Genomic DNA, 21029 nt, shown 5'->3' on the forward strand with positions numbered 1-21029 from the left:
GCAGAACCTTCTCTATTCTCCTCCTCTTTTCACAACCTAGGCAGAACCTTCTCTCTTATTTTCTCTCTAGAATTCCTTCTCTCTAAACTTTTCTTCTCTCTAGTTATGAATTTTCAAAATCCTTAGGTCCCTATTTATAGAAATTTTGAAGTTACTATGCACTATGCACTATTCATTAAAATAATATTATAAGTTACTATGCACTATGCACTATTCATTAAAATAATATTATAAGTTACTATGCACTATTCATTATTATATTCAAATTTATTAAAAAATTTGAACTCGCGTCCCTCGTGCAGCCGCCCCTTCACTATGCAATTGCATAGTAAAATACTATTCATACATACGTATACATAAATAGTAAAATACGTATATGTAAATAGTAAAATACATATACATAAATAGTAAAATACGGGAATAAAATACTTATTCACATAATAAATAACTCTTTTCATTTGAATAAAATTTTGGGATGTTACAAATAGAGTTAAAGTGTACAAAATACATCAAATGCTGCTACACCAAGTAGCTACAACAACAAAACATCCTAAAAGATCAGCTCTGTCTGCCAGCTACAGACTCACCACCAGCCACCAACCTATCCCTGCTCTGCTCCCATACATCCCAACCACCATGGAAACAACAAAGGGTAAGCTAGTGATAAGAAATCAACATACATTTATAACAATATGAATGTATACAACTACAGCTATCAGCACATCAACCAGCTTATACTACACCACAACATTCAACAATATCAGCACCGCAAAGCGGCAACATCAGCACTGCGTAGCAACAAAAACAGCACCACTCAAGTGACTATAACAGCACCGCATAGCGACAATAACAACACCGACTTAGCGACTATAACAGCACCACAATAGTGGCTAATAACAGCACCGACATAGCGGCTAGAACAGCACCACAATAGTGGCTAATAAACAACATACAACTCATCTAACACAGCTCATAACACATAACAACAAATCAGCATGCAACATAGCTAAGTAGTATTCAACACAGCTTACTACTCATAATTCAGCTCATCATTCTATAGTACAGCAATATCATAAGTCAGCATTGAAAATCATCAATAACAACTCAGTTCAGCACGACAATATACATCTATTACAACTTAACATCATTTTTCAACATTATCATCTAGTCATCATAGCATATTCATCAATTACAGCTTAGTTCAGCATCAAACAGCATCTATCAGCAATTTCAGCATATACTTCAACAACTAAGAGCATACAAGTCAACATCATCATACGCGCCCGGCGCACTCATGGTCGCGCCCAGTGCGGCTCAACCAGAGAGAACCAGGGGCCAGTGCGCCCGGCGCAAGAATGCCTGCGCCCGGCGTGACCCAGCCAGAGAGCCCAACGCATGCCCAAGGTCTCGCGCCCAGTGCAATTTGAATTGCGCCCGGCGCCCCCATGGCAGAGACTCCCAAGGAGCCTCCGCGCCCGGCGAGACCAAAATCGCGCCCAGCGCAGCATCAGAAACCCCAAAACATGTCACAATTGATATCGCGCCCGGCGCGGTCCCCATCACGCCCGGCGTGGGCCATCTAGAGGCTCTCTTTCTCAAGCTCGCCTGGCGCACACACCTTTGCGCCCAGCGGGCTTGCCTAAAAAGAGCCTCCAGGTGGTCTTGCGCCCGGCGCGAAGAACTGCGCCCAGCGCTAAGCTCAGCAGCAACTCACCAAGTTCGAAAATTTGCCCAAGACCTGCAAAAATCCACTCATCCAACACATGCAATCCATTCAAAAGTTCACATTTTCAACCAAGAGTTCAAAAATATAATCTTTTCACACATGCAATCATCAAACAAGAAAAACCCAAATTTTTCCTCCAACACCCCGAAAACCCCGAAACCATATTTTCACCAAAATTGTCCATCAATCTAAGCCAACACCAATAGCTAATGAGCTTTTAGAACTCATTTTCATCCAAAAACAGCGAAAAACCTAGCTTCCCTTACCTCGGTACGAAAAATCCGAGCTTCTGGGAAAAGAGACGAGTTAGAACGGGGAAGAACGACAAAGAGCTTGAACAACCGAAAGAGGAGAAAAGAAGACTCCGAACCCTCAGCTAGCAATCCACAACTACTCTGTATCACCACCTTGAGTCCAAGAATTGAAAGCAAATCAGCAAAGTGAGGATTTTGAGAGTGAAATGAGAAAGAGGAAGAGTATAAGTGAAAATGAGGGAGAGAAAGGGAAACGAAAAGGAATAGAGTCTCACAATATGTTTTTAATTTTTTTTTTAAATTTAGACTTAATCTATACTTCAAAATTTGAAGTAAAATATAAATTATTAAATAAAATAAGTATATTAAAACTTATTCTTAAAATAAATAAATCTTTTCTTCTCTCTCCTTATATATGAGGCTTCGAATCTATGTATGTTATCGTGTATCTATCAGCATCGTTATATATGATCAGTATGATCAATATGATCATTAATACCTTGTTTCCCTTTTATTTTTATCAACATTAATAAACCTTGTCGTACTGATCAGGAGTTAAAATTTGAGGCAGATGTAGGACCTTTTTCCATTAAAATGGTTGGTAATCTATAATAAATGTGTTACCATTAATTTCATGCCCTCATCACTCGCCCACATGAACCTCCATACCTTACTCTTATTTATGTCCACCTAAATCACCGAACACACTCATGTCCTTTTTTTCTCTTTTAAATCCCAAGATTTTACTCACATCACTACCATTAGGTACCATTCTTCCACACAAATTTCAATCAAGCCACATTCCTTGCAAAAATCCAAATAATGTTTTTTTTTTTTTTTACAAACACGTTTTGGTTAGCACAAGAAAAGAAACCTTGAATATATATAACATATTCTGCTTTCTTTCTGTTTGATAGCATTATATGGAATATATAGCTAACTAAATCTATATTGATAGATTTTTTCATAAGAAAATTTGTTTACATGTATTTATTTTTGGCTTTCTTGAGTGTCTATTACTTCTAGGAATAGGTAACATTTAAAAGTATTCCTATAAATATTTATGAGTAATCAAATAAATTTTTATAATTTTTAAAAATCGTATTTTTCAAACATAAATTTTTTTATATGGTATATCAAACATTTGTAACGCATAATATACAAAATTTGTCTACCATAATAAGTAATTAATTTCTATCTTAATATAGAGGGACGAGATTTTAGTCTTACTAGGAACGTTGTTTTCATTTTGGTGTGGGCTCCAATTATGAGTCATCTAATCTAATTTTTATAATATTGCTACCCACAGACCAGTAGACCACAGTCAAATTCCCTTTTTAATTGTCATTATAAAAATTAATTCCTCCTATAATCACTTTTAATCTGCTTTGAATGAAATTAAATTTTTAAATAGTAAATGCCTTTGACTTTTTCCTTGTTTTAACTGCTGTCTTAACTCTTAAATCATTAAAAAGATATTAAAATTATCAAAGAATATTACCTCTCTCCCTTTATAATAGTCATTTAATATTATTTTAGATCTCTCAAACATTGCAATTGTGTAATTTTAATTTTTAATGTTTTAATTGAATAATTTTAATCTTTAAAAATTATAATTTTGCAATTTTAGTTCCTTGATTTTTAATTGAATAATTTTAGTCCTTTAAATATTATAAGTGTACAATTTTAATCTTTTTTATTAAAAATTCATTAATTTTAAAATTTTAATATATATATATAATATTTTAAAATTATATAATTGTTTGCTTATTTAAGTTAACGTATATTATAATTTTTGTTAATATATCAAACGATATATATTTAATATTATTAAATAAATAAAAATTTATATATTATTAATATTTTAATATTATTGATAAATTAATATCAACAATATTTTTAGTATATTTATAGATAAACTAATAATTTGGTAAACATAACTTAGTATATATTAATTTAATTTTACAAAAATATAAATATATTAAATAAGATATGTATATTTCTTATTAATATACTTACATTTTTGTAAAAGTATATTAATATAGAATAAATTATATTAATCAAATTATTAGTTTATCTATAAATATACTAATAATATTATTGATATTAATTTATCAGTAATATTATAAAAATAATAATACATAAATTTTATTTATTTAGTAATAATAAATATATATATTATTTGATCCATTAACAAATTATAATATACGTTAACTTGAATAGAAAAAATTGTATAATTTTAAAATATTGTATATATATATATATGTATATATATATTAAAATTATTAAATTTTCAGTGCAAGAGATTAAAATCACAAAATTATAATATTTGAGGAACTAAAATTATTCAATTAAAAATTAAAGGACCAATATCTACAATTGTAATCCATTAGAGACTAAAATTATCTAATTAAAATCTTAGGGTCAAAATTGTATAATTGCAATACTTTATAGATCAAAAACGCAATCAAGCTTATTATTTTATACAAATCAAGTAACATAATAATTTTTTTTTTCACTTTTAATAGAATGATTTCAATATTTTCTATTATACCTTACTTTTTTTTTTCTTTGTTCAGTTCTTTTCTATAATTTAAGTATGAATAATGTTATACATTTACGCAGGTTAGCAGATATATTAAACAAATGCAACTAAATATTTCATATTTCGATCTTATATTATTATTATTATAATGGAAATTCACAGATTTAATTTTTGTAATATATGAATATATTTTTATTGTGATTTTTTTACCAATTTAATTTTATTATTAATTTTTATGTAGAAATAAAACTCATGCTTATCCCATGAATTCATTTTAAAAAAAAAAAACTAGTTAAAGAAATCAAGAAAGGCATGCGAAATATTTATAGAAGAAAAAAAGAGTGAGAGATAATCAAAAACTAAAGATAAAATATAAGGCATATAATTAAGGAGGAAAGAGGTTAAATAAATACGAGAAACAATTTCATTTTTTAAAATTTCATAATTAATTAGATGAAAAAAGTATACGGATAGTAGATAAAGTTACACAGGATATATAAACAAACCCATAATAATAATATAATGAAAAGAATGCAAATAACCTTGATGCATAATTTGTGCACTTTTAACAAACATGATCATATAATTCTAGTAATCATTTCTATATTTTCTTCTCATAATATGATTGTAATTAAAACATATATTTTTAAGATAATCCGAAATTCTTATAACCCTCATCATATTAGTATCTACATGGATTCATCATTCACATATGTAGTTTACATTAACTTTATTGTAAAGCCCCAAAACAAATTAAGGAGAAATATTCAAACGTGAAGCCAAATGAGCGAGGAATATTTCAAATGATTAAAAAAAAAAATGAATGAAAATCAAAATTAATATTTATCCTAAACTGTTCATCTTATTTACCAATCATACCCCTGAAAGCCAACGAAACATTTCGCTGATCTCTTCGCCGATTCGGTTCCCTTCCAAGTCATACTCGGCAGCGACCGGAACGACGTCGCTTCGGCGACTACTCCCCGCGCCACTGAAGAACCTTCCAGAGCTTCGAAACGACGCCGTTCGCGACGAAATAGAAGCGGAAAACCTATCCATGTAATCCTTAAGCCAGCTTCTAACGCCGGCGACCTCGCCAGCGAGAGTTGCTTCGTTTTGACTCTCCGCCGCCGCCGGAAACTCCTTCGCGTCATCCACGCTCCTCCGCCGAGCGTGGCTGAACGGAACCTCCGATTCGTCGTCGACTAAATACTCGAACGATCCAATGGAATAGGACCGCGACCGGGAACTGCCGCGAGTGGCGGCGGCGCCTTCGGTTCCGCGGCGGCTAATGTTGCCTATCTCGAGGCGGAAGCTGTCGCTGCTTCCCGCGGTGGAGGACGGCTGGCGGAGGATTTTCGCGAGGTCCGAATCGGCGGCGACGATGGCGGAGCGGCAGAGCGGACACGTGAGGTTGTTCTGGAGCCACGTGTCGATGCACTGCGCGTGGAAGGCGTGGCAGCAGAGAGGGAGGAGGCGGAGGAGGTCGTGGTTGTGGAACTTGGACAGGCACACGGCGCAGTCGGCGGCGACGGCGGCGGAGGAGCGGCGCGTGATGGAGGAGAACGTGAAGAGCGGGAGCGAGTCGATGACGGAGGCGGAGGAGTGCGGGACTTCGGGCGAGATGCGGCGGCTGGCGGCGAATACGGGCGTGGCGGCGGCGGATGGCGCGGCGGAGGAGGAGGAGAAGCGCTGGAGGCAGCGGCGGCTGAGGTAGCGGAGGAGGAAGCAGAGCGAGAGGGAGACGATGACGGTGACGGCGAGCACCGTTACGATGATGAGAATGCTTGGACTTAGGTTCTGTAACGGAGAGGAACGGCGCGGTGACGGAGGCGTTAACGAACTGGAAACGGTTGGGAAGGTGTCTGATCCGACGACGTTTAGCGTTAAGGGTGGCGGAGAAGCCATTGGTTAGAGAGAGAGAGAGAAACAAAAAGGGTGAAAATGGCGCTTTAGATAGTGTGAAGTGTATGTGTGTGTGCATGAAAACGCATTAGTGTTGTTGTTAATGTTGGGTGGGTGGGGCACGTGAGAGGCACGTGGGAGGGTGTGAAAATGAATGGGGTTGGGGAAAGGGAATGAAGGGAAGTAAATGCGTTCAGGGTTTTGGACTATAAAACTATACACTACTCTCTCTGCCTCTGTTATTATGGTGTTTACATTTACTACTTATACTGCACGACATGCCTGCCAACCTTCTACAATACTTCTTTATTACACTAAATATGTTTGGTTCCCACCCTTTTTCTTATCCTCACACACCACATTTTCTCTTTTTATCATTTTTTTTATATTCAATCTGGCTTGTGTTTATTGGAATTGATTAATTTTTCTTTTTAAACAATTACTCCCTCCATTTTTAATTCATAGTCATTTAAAATATTGCAAGGGACTTAAAAAAAAATTAATATTTTAGTTTTTAAAAATATTTATTACTTACTTTTTTATTTTATCCTCTATTTATTTCTAGTATTTCATTGAAAATATATTACCATTTTAAATGCAACATTAATTTTACATAAGTTGTTGGAGAAAAGATAAGTAGACATTAAAAATAAATAGACATTGTACAGTAAATATACATTAATTATCAAGGATAAAAATGAAAAAAAAATATTAATAAGTCATTGAATTTAGTAAAATGATAATGAAAATAAAAATAAATTCTGACAAATCGACTATGAATAAAAAAATGAAGGGAATAATTAACATTTTTTTCATAAAATAATATATATTTGTGAAATATAATTTCTCTTAATTAAATATTATTTTAATGTAGATGAAAATTGACTTTTTTATATTTTATAAATTGTAATTTAGGTAATATCTTTGGATAACACCTAAAAACTTATTTGATGCCTAAAAAACAATAGATAAAGTAGATAAAAATATTGGCACGATAAACAATATCATGTGATGAGAAGGGATAAAAACAAATGCAGGATATTAATAAGGTGTTTAGAAAAGAAAAAAAAATGCTACAATCAAAAGTATATATTTTTAAGTTTCTACAGAAAGTATAATTTTTTTCATTAAAAAAAGTGTTGTCGTACAATTTTGTTTTTGGTATCATAATTTTCAATGAATTTTTTATATAACTTTTATTCAATATCGTAAAGATCGATATGGGGTAGTAAGATTCTAAAAACAAATTATGAAAAAAATATTAATAATGGTTAAAATGGTATTGAATTTGATTTTTTTAGTAAAATCTCGGTTCATTAAAGTTAGTTAATCAAATACTTAGACACCTATTAAACTTTAACAAGCTGATAGCATAGTTAAAACATAGTATGAAATTAAATGTGGTTGTTGGAAAAGTAAAGTCAAACAGTTTTTATATTATCTGTAAATCTTTATTCTTGCCTTCTTGGTGGCATTTTTCTTTTTTAATTTATTTACAAGATTACTCGAACATGAAAAGTAATTTAGCAGGAATTACGTGTGTATTTCTTGAACAAAATATTTTTCAATATATAAGAAGAATTTTAATTACAAATAATCTCTGTTATAAAATACATTAGTTTTTTTTTTTATTTACATTTTTCTGCTGAGGCGTTGATTTTGGAATTAGCTATATATTTTCCACTTTATTTCGTAAAAATCGTTATTTGATCATCTTTATTGTCATTTTTCGACACCCAAAGAATACTGTAAAAATATAATTCATATATATATAGAGAGAGAGGGGGAAAACATAATTTTGGTCTACATACTTTTTCTTATTTTATCCTATAATCCTATAATCTATTATTTCTGTTATATTGTTTTATTTAAAAAAAAAAAAAAAGACATTTCCCACCAATATGTGATAATTATTGTCATATGCAACGATATAAATATGTTCGAAATACGTTACCTTATTAATACATATTTTCATCCCCTAAAAAATACATATTTTCTATATATAACATTTTTACAATTAATTTCTCATCTTTCATCGCATTGTTTATCTTGTTTCACACTTTTTTTTTTTTCATTTTATATAAATTTTAATTAGATATAAAACATGTTTTCAAAATTATTATACAAATAAACTTTCTCTACATATATTGAAAGGTAAATTGTGCCACAATCTGGCTTCGTTCTTTTTCAAACTTATACATCACTTTTCTTAGAAAAAGAATCATATGGTTTGTACGTAAACAAGATTTAATAACTGATATAGACAATAATCAACGGTATCTTTATTCATAATCGTGGTAATATTTGAGTTTTGCCTAAGCTTATGATAAATTGGATTCAACATATATTTCTATAAAAGAACAAACATTGAATAACCGATTGTTTGGCCTTTTCAAGGGTTGCTGAAATCATACTCGTGGCTTTATCTCTCCATATATTTACCATAATAATCAATATAAGTACCAAAAATTAAAACAATTCGTTAATTAGTCTTATATATATCTCTAATATCGTTCGAGTTTTCCCAAAGTTCAACATGGAGTGAAAGTGGCACATCAAATTACTATAAGATACATTAAGTAAGAAACTTTGACTCATTTAACCTTGTAATATCCAAAAACAAAAGTTATGGCTGTATTGGGACACCATATAGATTCAAAGGTAATAAAGAAAACGAAAATAGCTTTTTACGAATACCCTTAATTAATCAACAAGGGAGGAATTTTCTTTGTAGAATGAAAAGTCAAATAGGATTGAGAAAAGCTCAAGTTAACATCATGGCCAAGAGTGGAATAATAACCACAAGATGATCCCAATCATTATATATGTTTCCCATAACAGATAAGTACTTAAAATAAAATCCATAACTTGGTGCATGAAGTATCCTTGTTCAACCCATATAAATTAATATATGCTAGGCAACATATAAAGTATTATATGATTAAAGAGAATGATACAGGTGTTTGGCAACGTGCAAACCCAAGAAACAAGGCAACTGATACATTCCATAATACTTGTATAATGCAACCATAACTTCTCATTATCTCAATTTTTAATACGAGGATGCTTGGATTTTATATGTTCCTAGGAATATAATATTCACGTTCTCTTCTGCTCTACATCATGAGCGCGTGCATCATTCTCTCATTATTCGCTTTCACTGCAATCTCGGCATGCTCTATAAAACAAAGTGTTTTTCTCTCTTTTAAAGAACAATTTTGTTCCCATATAAACTGCATGCAGCCACACCAATAACATGCTACCAACATTTTAATTTGCAGACATTAATTAATGCAATCGCTTCTTAATTGTTAAGTGTTATAAGGTGGTATGAAATGTGGATAGAGGAATATAGGTTAAGAGTAATAAAGAGAGTGAGTTTGAATCTCTCATATTAACACAACTCACAAATTTACTAATATTTATTTTTATAAAAAAATATGTTAATCACTTTATATAGCTGCAATTGGTCACTAATATTTGTCGTTAAAACAAAAAACTGTTAACCACGTTATATAGCTGCAATTGGGTGCATCTATGCTATGAGCTACAACTAGCACTGTTGCTACATATTGTAGTAATAAGAAGTAATAATAAGGAGGGGAATAGTAATAAGAAGACACCAAAAAAGGTAATAAAAGATAATACTAAGTTGTACACTAGTACTATATTGAATTGACCAAATGATTTGAATATGGAAGTAAAATTAGAAAATAAATTTAAAGAAAAATACTAGAAAAAGAAAAGACGAAGGCAACTGGGAAGAAAAATTATCGAATAATAATGCTTTATTAATTTCAGAGAATAAATATAAAAAAAATAAAGATGCATTTAATTAAGATTATTTTCACCATTTGCCAGGATAAATGGATAATTAAGGATCCATTAAAGATTATTAATTTTTACCATTTGGCAGAGATAAATGGATTATTAAGGACTAATTTTTTGTAAAATTAGGTAGAATTGATTATAATATAATTAAATTTAAAGTTGAACAGGGTTGATTAAAATTTGTGTCTAAAACCACATATTTTACATGGTAATAATGAAATATGCATCACGATATTATAAACTAACTTGTATAACTCGTGCACGGCAAGGTGTTTATAAATTTACAATATTTATTTATTTTAATATTATTTTGATTTTTAATTTTATATAAACATGTTAGTGTATAAATATTTTTAAAATATGAAATTATGAATATTAAATATATCTACATAAATAATTTTATACACACATATATCTTATATCATTTTAATTTATATATAATATGTACTTTTAAAAATACATTTCTTATAAATACATTTACATTTGTACATACTTTACATATATACATAATTTTAATCCTTTTTGTTCTTTTCATGTAATTAAAAATATAAATTAAATAAATAAATTTAAAGTAATAAAATACCAATTAGTTGTTAATTTAATCAAATTTAAACAGTTAATGATGTAAATTCACACACACACACACACACACATATATATATATATATATATATATATATATATATATATGAGGGATCCACTTATTCTAAAAGTAAGTTTATCCAAATTTACGTTATTTGAAAGTTTTTAATATATAAATCAAGTATGTAATTTTTTTAAAATTTGAGAAATTAATTGATACTTTTTTTTATTAATTCAAATTGATGAATAATTATAAAAGTATTTTATACATTGATTTGAATTAATGAAACAAAAATATTAAATAATTTTCAAACTTCTTAAAAATTTACCAACTTGATTTATTTTATTATGAGAAATGAGAGGAGTAAAGCATAACCTTTAAATTATTGATAAAAAAATAGTTAATGATTAAGATTAAATATTAATTATAGACACTATTGTGGAGAAAAGATACATACTAGAATGAGAGGTTGAATGGTGTATATCAAACACTTACACATTTGTGCAGTGAAAATAAAATTACTTATCAGACAAAGCAATAGACAAGAGTCAAATAAAATTACAAGTATTCTTTTACCAAGCCACTTCTGGCTCAATTCTATCCAAGTATTCTTTGAAAAATAAGCCTTTCTAGGCTTAATACTAAGTGTTTGTTTACACAAGTCTCTCCAAGCTCAACCCTTACAACAAAGGTAATGGATGATTAAATAATTGTTTCGTCTATTCTAGACATGATGTAATAACCAATGAAAGCACAAGTAATCTACAAAGAAATATGTGCAAAATTTACAATAAAATGTTTCTTTGTAGTTTTCTGCTTTATATATTTTTGTATGCTTCTTTATACAAATTTCTCGATGTGTATCACTTATATCTCTTTTGTTCTATAAATGTTGCTTTGCTTTGTTGTTTGAAGACTTGATCCTATTATAGTAGCTTTAGAGAAGATGACTGTTGTTGCAATTTTAAGTTGAACTCACAATTTGCTTCACGAGTTGTTTCATCTATCTTTTTTACCGATCCTAGAGATTATCGTTGATACATTTAATGTGAGCATTAAATGTCTTTCAGCAAAACATATATCTTTTATATGATCTAGCAGGCTACTTATCATTATTTCCTTCTAAAATGAGCATGAAAGAAGCAATGTCAGTGTAAAGTAGTTGAAGTCAGCATAGAATAGTCTTTTGCAAAGTCTTTTTTGTTTGATATGTTAAGGAATAAAACATTTAATGAAACTCAATGTTAGTTTCACTTGGAAGTATATGTTTAATGCATTGAGACAAACTATATGCTTCGTCTGATTTTCTTCATCTTACAAAGAATATATATTTTCCATATTTCATCTGATATAGTATATCTTTGTAGATATTTAACTTTGTTGAAAAGAAAATATTTCGTTTGTTATCATTAAAACTTGAGGGATTCAAGATCGTATTTTGACTTAACAATCTCTCCTTCTTTGATGGTGACAAACATTCTTTAAAAATTTAATCTTGTTTTATTTTTTTAAAGAGATTTTCTTTTGATAAAACAAAATGAGTTTTCATTTTTTGAAAAGGTTTAGATTGAAAAAATTTTATCAGACTGATGTGAATTATATATCTAAGGTTTTGAAGAGAAACCATACGAGCAAGTTTGATTGAGTTATGATATTTTTCTTATGACATATGATTCATCACATTTTCTTAGTCTTATCAGTTAGATGATATGGGTTTGTGACAGACTAAGACATCAGAGCATACAATTTTTGAACAAATTTAAGCATACATGTATACAAGAGCATAATTGTTTATGTCCAAGAATTTTCTTAAAAAAGTGTTTGAGAAAAAGTTCAAATTTATCAAAGCTTAACGTATTTATTCAAGCTTGTTTAATTTTTCAAAAACTTGGCTTTATCTTGATTTTAATCAAGCAATTCAGACGATCAAAGCATTATAAAAACGTCGTAGACTATATGCAATGCATAGTGAACTTCCCCTGAAAACATGCATGATGAAAATATTAGAGCATTCAAAAAATAAGTATCAGAGCTTGAAAATTTTTCTTTATAAATCATTCAAAACCAAGTAACAGAACATAAAGTTAGAGCTAAAAAAATGTCAAGCACGAAACATCAAAGCTAAAAAATGATTTTCATTAAACAACATACCAAATAGAGTTGAATAAAGGAAATAAATGAAGAAAATAAAATTTTAAACTAAAATTTTAAGCTGTTGCACTCCCCCTTTTGTCACCAGCAAAAGTTAGGCCAATAGTAAGACGAGGCCAGAGTAGGCATTGTGGAAAAAGATGGGCTAGAAAGGTGAAAACAATAATGATTTATCAACAAACTCATTAGACTGAGTAACCCAAAAATAGAAGTTGTCATCATAAAAATGACTATAGGATGTATGCATATGAAGGCTAAAATTCTTGGTCAACCTAGTCAAATGAAGTGGTTGGAAAGACATGAAAATAGTAGATATTCAAGGAACATGATAACTTTCTGTTCAAAGAGATTTAAAAAGTTTATGGAAGAGATTTGGTGAGAAGAGGAAATGAGATGAGTTAGTCTTCTAAGCACGAGAAAGTAATAATAAAAAAAAGGATGGGTACAATAAGTCATGATGGGTCACGAGTTGGCATGAAGATAGGATGTAGAGCTGTGTGCTTCTTTATTTTTAGGTAATGCCTCTAGGATTTAGAGGCGTGTTTCTTTTGAAATTAATTCCATTTGACCTTGTATTCATGGTCACCAAATTTTAGTTTTTGAAGTTTAGTAGTTGGGAGTGGAAATAGTCATTCTAGTGATTTGGCAATACACATTCTAGGTGGTGTGGAAATAGCCAAAAGTGATAGTAGGCTTTTTTTTTTCTCTTGGCCAAAGGAATTGATTTGACATGATTCAACCTTCATTTGGTTAACCAAAGTAAACCAATTCCTTAGATTTTGGTTAGGTCAAGAAAAGCGTAGGCCACCATTGGCTGCCCATCTTGACTATTCTTCACCTTGGACTACTTTTTCAACTACCTAGAGACAAGAGGACACTTGACACTTGCTCATTGGCTCTTTTAAATCTAGTTGTCTCCTATATGTCTTAAACATGTCCACATGGCTTGTTTATGATTGGTAGAACTAGATCCAAGTGTCTCATCCTTGTCTCCTAGATATTTAGCTTCCTCTCCAAGATACCCAGCTTTATATATAGGAGTTTTAACATTTTGGGAATTATGCATGATTTAGACTCTCAAAGCTTGTTTCTCTCCTTGAAATTCTTTCTTTTTTCTTATCCTCTCTTGAGTATGGTGAGAAATTGAAAAGACTTATCATTTTTCAATGTGTGGCACCATCAAGGAGACGTTTTTCATCATGTGTGGTGAAAATGACTTCTAGCATCCATGAAAGCCATTGAAGAAGCTTGAAGGAGTCTAAAAAGTTAAGATCCACTCATAGAAACTTGAAGGAGAAACTATATCAATCTAGTCTCTCTACATGTTTCCATCACATTAGGTATATGATAAGTCCAAAAATATTTTGGATATCATAGTTAAGGGCCTATGTCACAGTGATATTGAACATTGTCATTGAAAGGTTGTGGTCAACTTCAAAGTTAACCATCCCAACACATTCTATAGCAATGTAATGGTACTCAACATAGAAAGAACTTTTTATGATAGGTGAAATAACACTCAAGATAATACTTTTTGTCATATTTACATCTTTTCCTCTCTGTGACTATGTTGTGTACATTACACTCGATATAAAATCTACATCATTAAAGGCTCTTTTTGCACTAGTGATTCATATTATTTTTTAGTATAATTTATGTTATTATTTTATTAGTGTAAATAAATTACACTAAACAAATATGTAATTTAAATTCATTTATGATAATTTTATCTAGCAATTTTGAGACAAAATCATGTTTTTTTTTTAAATTTTCAAAACATTTTATTTTATATTGCATCTTAAAATAGTTTTTTGACATGATTTGACTACATGAATTCCAAGTCGCAATTAAATAATGATAAAGAAAATTTTAAAATTTATAATAACTAAAATTATTAATTTTTTAAATTCTTCTGAATTTAAGCATATTCATTTGGAAGAAACATAAATTTAAATATACAATTTTTTTCATAACCGTGAAAAGTTATATATTTATAAAAAATATATAAATGCAACTTAGTTTTAATAGATTTGAATCTTGAGGAAACTAATTGAAATATGTTAGAAAATTATAATAAATCTATAAGTTACATTTATGAGTATATATAAGTTCTTACATTTGTCTCCTAATTAGTTATACAAATTATTCGATATTATAAGAATAACCTCAACAACTCGTGAGATATCATTAGCATATGTCGGTAGCAAGGAGGTATCATTATAAGGAGTATCAGATGGTGACTCTCCATCAATACATAGATCAATGTGGGTTTGGATTCCAGAGGCAGCCACATTTAGGTTTTGATAATCTCCTGAGTTCAATATCATTTGAGTGAAATGAACTTTGCTAAGGGCACCCTTATGAATTTGATTCAAACATAATGTGTAATGGTTTCTTGCCTCAAGGTCATTAACATTTCGTCGAATCAACCTCTTGATTAGTTTGGTTGTGGTGGTGATATTGCCAAGTAATACATCAAGGGCATATTTGGCAAGGTCAGCAAAGTCTGCACTAGCTGCTCCACCAGGCTTTGAATTAAGAAGGTTTAAACAAAATGTAGGATTTTCAGCTTGCTTGCAAATGGAATCTAGTTCCACACCTTGGGTTGCATTGGAGGATGCAACAAATAAAATGAACATCAACACTAATGAGAAGTTATTAGTCATTGTTAACTTTGTCTTATTTCCTTTTTCTCCTTCTTTGAACTTTTTGTTTAGTCCTTTTGCCTAGTTGATTCTATAGTTTTCAATTGAAAACAATGGTATATATAGGTTCAATTCATAGGATTTAATGCAAAGAGGTTGTTCAGTTGTAGCAACTTCTAAAAATAACACTATACAACTAATACTACACCTAGATTTCTTAGTGTTCTTACTAAAGTATTATAATAGGCATGATAATTTTGGAGAATGTTTAGCATACTAAAGAAAGGAAATAGTTAGTTATTTAATTTTTTGATGTGAAAATCACCTTTTTTTTTCCTTCTTTAGGTCCAACCATCTTGATAACTCCACTCCACAAACACCACAAACAAGTAAACAAAAAAAAAATACATAACCTACAAAATCACTTTGTGTGGATTTCTAAGAAAACAACCTCTTGATACCCTACAATTCATAACTATCACACTTTTCATTCTTGGGCATTTAAGCTACCATTTAGCCTCATTGGCCTTAATGGTCTTACTTCTTAAATGCATGACTGTCAGGGGAAATCATGGTTACAGGTACAAAGTACCACGCTTCCTAGCCCCTAACAAAAATGATTTAGCTTTAAAACCAGTAAGGACAGGTATGTGATGTCCCCATGCTAATAAAGCGCACAAAAATCGAGTAGACAACACTCATCATTCCCCCAAGTTCTCATAACCAATTTGAACTCTATCCCCTATCTAGCACTGGCCAATATCCATCTCCTAAATGCAAAGCACTCATCACATGTATGAAATATAGTCAACTCGATTACATAGTAAAACATGGAAACCATAAACATCTTCACTGGTAGTGAAATCATTCTCTCATCTCTATGTAGGCTACCAATTCTTTATTCTTTCATTTATCCATTTTTCTCTTTTCGCCTCATTGTGTGCGTAATCCTTGTCTCATTATGGTTAAAATAGAGGATGAATTATAGGTTTCTCAAAAAGTGTTTTAATAATAACAAAATGTATTTTTAAACAAAAGACTTCCTTTAAATAACAACATTAGTTGATTTATTATGTTAGAGGTAGTTTTATTGATTTATACACTCTACTTTGTACTAAGTACGAAGTTTTTGTTGGTGCCATAAAAAAGGCAAACATTAAATGCATTTAACCAAATAATCATTTCTTATTTGATATAAGGCTACTAATCAAATTTTTGTACTTAGAGGAAATGAACAACTATGTGTGCCAATCCTAAATACATCTTGTGTTGACCACGCTCCTCTTAGGAAATAGGTTTGTCCTTTTCTATTGAAAGTTGCACAAATACTAAAGAAGCTTTAGTTTGTTCATTTTGTTAAAGAATACAATAAAAACAAATGATCGAACTTATAAAAACAATAAACAATACATTTATGGCATTCATCTTAAGGTACATGATGTGCCTCATTTGTTCTTTTTTTTTTTTCTTTCAAATCATAATATATTTCAAGCACGAAACATCAAAGCTAAAAAATGATTTTCATTAAACAACATACCAAACAGAGTTAAATAAAGGAAATACATGAAGAAAATAAAACTTTAAACTAAAATTTTAAGCTTTTGCACTCCCCCTTTTGTCACTAGCAAAAGTTAGCCCAATAGTAAGACGAGGCCAGAGTAGGCATTGTGGAAGAAGACGCGCTAGAAAGGTGAAAACAATAATGATTTATCAACAAACTCATTAGACTGAGTTACCCGAAAATAGAAGTTGTCATCATAAAAATGACTATAGGATGTATGCATATGAAGGCTAAAATTCTTGGTCAACCTAGTTGTAGACCCCTAAAATTGTCCGGTTCGGAAATAAAGCTTGAAGACTCTCGAAGACTAAAGGAAAGTCAGCCGGAAGGACTCCTGGAAGACCCTGGAAGACCCTAGGATGATTATCTGTAGGTTTAGAGGTCTTAGAGTAGCAAAAAAATAAGAAAGTGGAGGGAATGAAGCCCAATACGGCCTCCCAAGAGTTCAGTACGGCCGTATTGAACATTTTAAACTACAATACGGCCGCACTGAACTCAATACGGCCGTATTGAAGTTCAATACGGCTGCATTGAACTCAATACGGCTGCACTGAACTTCAATACGGCCGTATTGAGGTTTTTGAACTTCAATACGGCCGTATTGAATTCAATACGGCCGTATTGTAGTTCAAAACTTCAATACGGACCGTATTGACCCCCAGAAACCGTATTGAGCCTCTTCCCTATAAATATGACGTCAATGGGACGTCATTTGACACTTTGACACACAGTTTTAACCCTCTTCTTGAGTATTCTGGGTTTTTTTGAGCAGTGCTCTGCCTAGAAATCACTCGGAGAGTTGATCCGACGAAGTTCTTGAGTCACGAGCCATTTGCTTGAGTCTCGAACCTAGTCGAAGGGAAATCCTTCGGATTTCCATAGTTAAAATTTTATAGGAGGGAGCGAGCGGTCTTGTAGAGGGAGGGAACGCCAAAACGCTTCCCAATTTCTGTCAAGATATATAAGAAAGCACGCTTCAAAGGTTTATATCTTTAAAGTCCCTTCTTTTACCGCTTTCTGTGTGTACATATTTAAACTGTCATCATGTAGATAGTTAATTTATAATTGCTTAGAATAAATAGGGGTAATTTAGTAATTTTGCACTATTATTTTTAAATAATCTGTCATAGGGAACCCGAAAGGGGCGCTGTGGGGTGCTAACACCTTCCCCAAACGTAACCGACTCCCTTACCCGACTCTGGTTGTCATGGCCGAAGTCGATTTTTGAATCGATTGCTTTAAACTTCTTTTTCCAATGTTTTGAGTAAAACATTGGTGGCGACTCCATGAACCCTTCCTTTTTATGAAAACCGCTAATCCATGGAGGGTCCCGCTTGGGATTAACATGGATTGGTGAGCCTTTTAATAAAATTGCTCGTTTGACAAGGTCTCAGTTTGAGAATAAGTCATTCTAGCAATCCATATTTTTAAACAAATAAAAGAGTCCAACCATCCTTCGCAAATGCCGAAAGCCCGTTTCGGGCCAGTGGCGACAGATGGCGACTCCACTGGGGAAGCTTCGAGAGTCAGTCCCATTAAGTGACAGATTATTTTTAACAAATAATAGTTAAAATTACTTTATTACCCCTTGCTTGTATGATAACATGTTTATCTAATTGGCTTTAATAACTGTTGTTTGTTTAATCTTCCGCAATTGTTTGAAATACAAACTGCACACGAACCTTTGCACACAACAGTTCCCTCTATACCCGGGGGCATGAGTGGTAAGCCATAGGGAGTGGATGTTAGTACGGCCGGTTGTCGAATGGGTCTATAGGTGCCCGTAGACCGTTGTCGGAAAGCATCACTCAAGGTGATAACCATGAACTCGAGTCCGACAGTGCGTTGGAGCTTTCCATCGGCTTACGACGAGAGGAATTGGGTCCCTATAATGGGGGCACCTTGGGGGCCTCAGACCGGTGAGAACAGTTAGAACCACCTTGAATATGCACTTTTCTGCAGGAAACCCCTACCTCGTGATTCGCTCGTGACTGTTCGTGGATGAGTGAATTGTTTGTGCATTGTTTATGTGAAATTGTTTGAGCATACATTGCATTTCTTTAAACATACAACATTCCTATTCTTTTAAAATAAAAATAAATAGGAATAAGAATCTTCCATTATATGGTGTTAACATCTACCTTCATCACATTCATATAGGTAGTTTCCCTTTTCACCCAAAAAATACAAAAAATACCCAAAAGAAAAATAAAGAAAAATATTATTTATCCAAACCAAGCAATATCATGTATCATCTTAGGGACATCCTAAAAACATGATAATGCTTAGTTGAATAAACACAATGCATGCATATTCAACGTCATCATCTCATATCATGCATTCTTATCAAAGATCATGGAGGGATCTAGGTTTACATTTCATACATCCCTCCTAGTAAATCATTAATAAACATTAATAAAAAGAAAGAATTAATCGATGCGTATGTTCAAAGAATGGATCGCACGCCGTTCGTTATCAAGTGTAAGCCAACAACCGTGCCAAGCGAACACACGTCAACTCCGTTGTTGGTAATCAAGACGAACAAAGGGGAAGGTCCAACGCCGTTAAGGATCATCGCTCCAAGGCCTTTTCCCTACGAATCAAATAAGGCTGTGCCATGGATATACGACATCCATTCTTCTGCCGACAGCGATATTTCCAACATCGCTGGACTTGGGGGCATGACTAGGAGTGGCAGGATCTACACTCCCGAAGATCTTCATCATAAAGCCCCCAAGAATAAAGAAAACGAAGAAAATAAAACCGAGGAAAAAGAATCCGAGGAGGAGACAGACGAGCTGTTAAAGTTTATCCGACAGAGCGAGTACTCCATCGTGGATCAACTTCATAAAACGCCAGCAAAGATTACTCTGTTGTCGTTGATCCTATGCTCCGAACCGCATCGACAAGCTCTGTTGAAAGTCTTGAACGAGGCATATGTGTCGCACACTATCTCCCAAGACAAGTTTGAGGGGATTGTTAGTCACATCACGGCTAATGATCACCTCACTTTCACCGATGAAGAAATCCCCGCTGAGGGACCGAACCACAACAAGCCCTTGCACATCTCTGTAAAGTGCAAGGAGTATCACATCGCTAAAGTCTTGGTAGATAATGGATCTTCCTTGAATGTGATGCCAAAAAGAACGCTCAAGCAATTGGCAATCAAGGGAGTCCAAATGCGCCCGAGCAACATGATCGTTCGAGCCTTCGATGGTTCTAAAAGAGAAGTGGTGGGAGAGATCAATCTTCCAATCCAAATTGGACCCACTATCTTTAATGTCGAATTCCAAGTGATGGACATTACTCCCGCATACAGCTGTCTCCTCGGCCGACCTTGGATTCATGATGCGAAAGCTGTACCCTCTACGCTCCACCAGAAAGTCAAGTTCATAGTGGGTGACAAACTGGTGACTGTACAAGCTGAAGATGATATACTCATCAGCAAACCATCCACCATACCTTACGTGGATGCAGCGGAGGAAGCTTTAGAAACCGCCTTCCAAGCATTGGAAATCGCCAATGTCGAAACGTTTCCCCGAGAAATGAAGAAGGTAGCCTCCATGCTCACCAAGAACGAATACTTGCCAGGACAAGGATTAGGCAAGGACTCCCAAGGAATCCCGGAGCTACCCATTATCAAGGATAATCCGGGGAAACAAGGGTTAGGATACAACCCTTATAAAGATCAAAGGACGAAGAGAAACCAAGATCCTTCTCGACGTTCTTTAAGCCAGATCTTTAGGAAGGCCAGTTCACAAGCGTTAAGGCCGGTCGTCGTCGTCAAGTGTTTTTCTCCTTCCGATAGGGATGTATAGACCTGATGAC

At 32.7% G+C, this 21029-nt stretch overlaps 2 protein-coding genes across 2 annotated transcripts; both read right to left on the reverse strand.

Moving 5' to 3' along the window:
* Positions 1-5219: 5219 nt before the first annotated feature.
* LOC109793907 (E3 ubiquitin-protein ligase ATL4) lies at positions 5220-6661 on the reverse strand. The gene has a single exon (XM_020353372.3). It carries the CDS (start codon positions 6431-6433, stop codon positions 5399-5401), a length of 1035 nt encoding a protein of 344 aa, XP_020208961.1. The 5' UTR covers positions 6434-6661; the 3' UTR covers positions 5220-5398.
* Positions 6662-15124: 8463 nt separating this feature from the next.
* Positions 15125-15661, reverse strand: LOC145956235 (pectinesterase inhibitor 1-like). Its single transcript, XM_083071800.1, has one exon. It carries the CDS (start codon positions 15659-15661, stop codon positions 15125-15127), a length of 537 nt encoding a protein of 178 aa, XP_082927926.1.
* Between the last annotated feature and the right edge of the window lie 5368 nt (positions 15662-21029).

This window comes from Cajanus cajan, chromosome 3, assembly GCF_000230855.2.
Source record: "Cajanus cajan strain Asha chromosome 3, NIPB_CcT2T_4, whole genome shotgun sequence".
In the NCBI taxonomy this organism is placed as follows: Eukaryota; Viridiplantae; Streptophyta; class Magnoliopsida; order Fabales; family Fabaceae; genus Cajanus; species Cajanus cajan.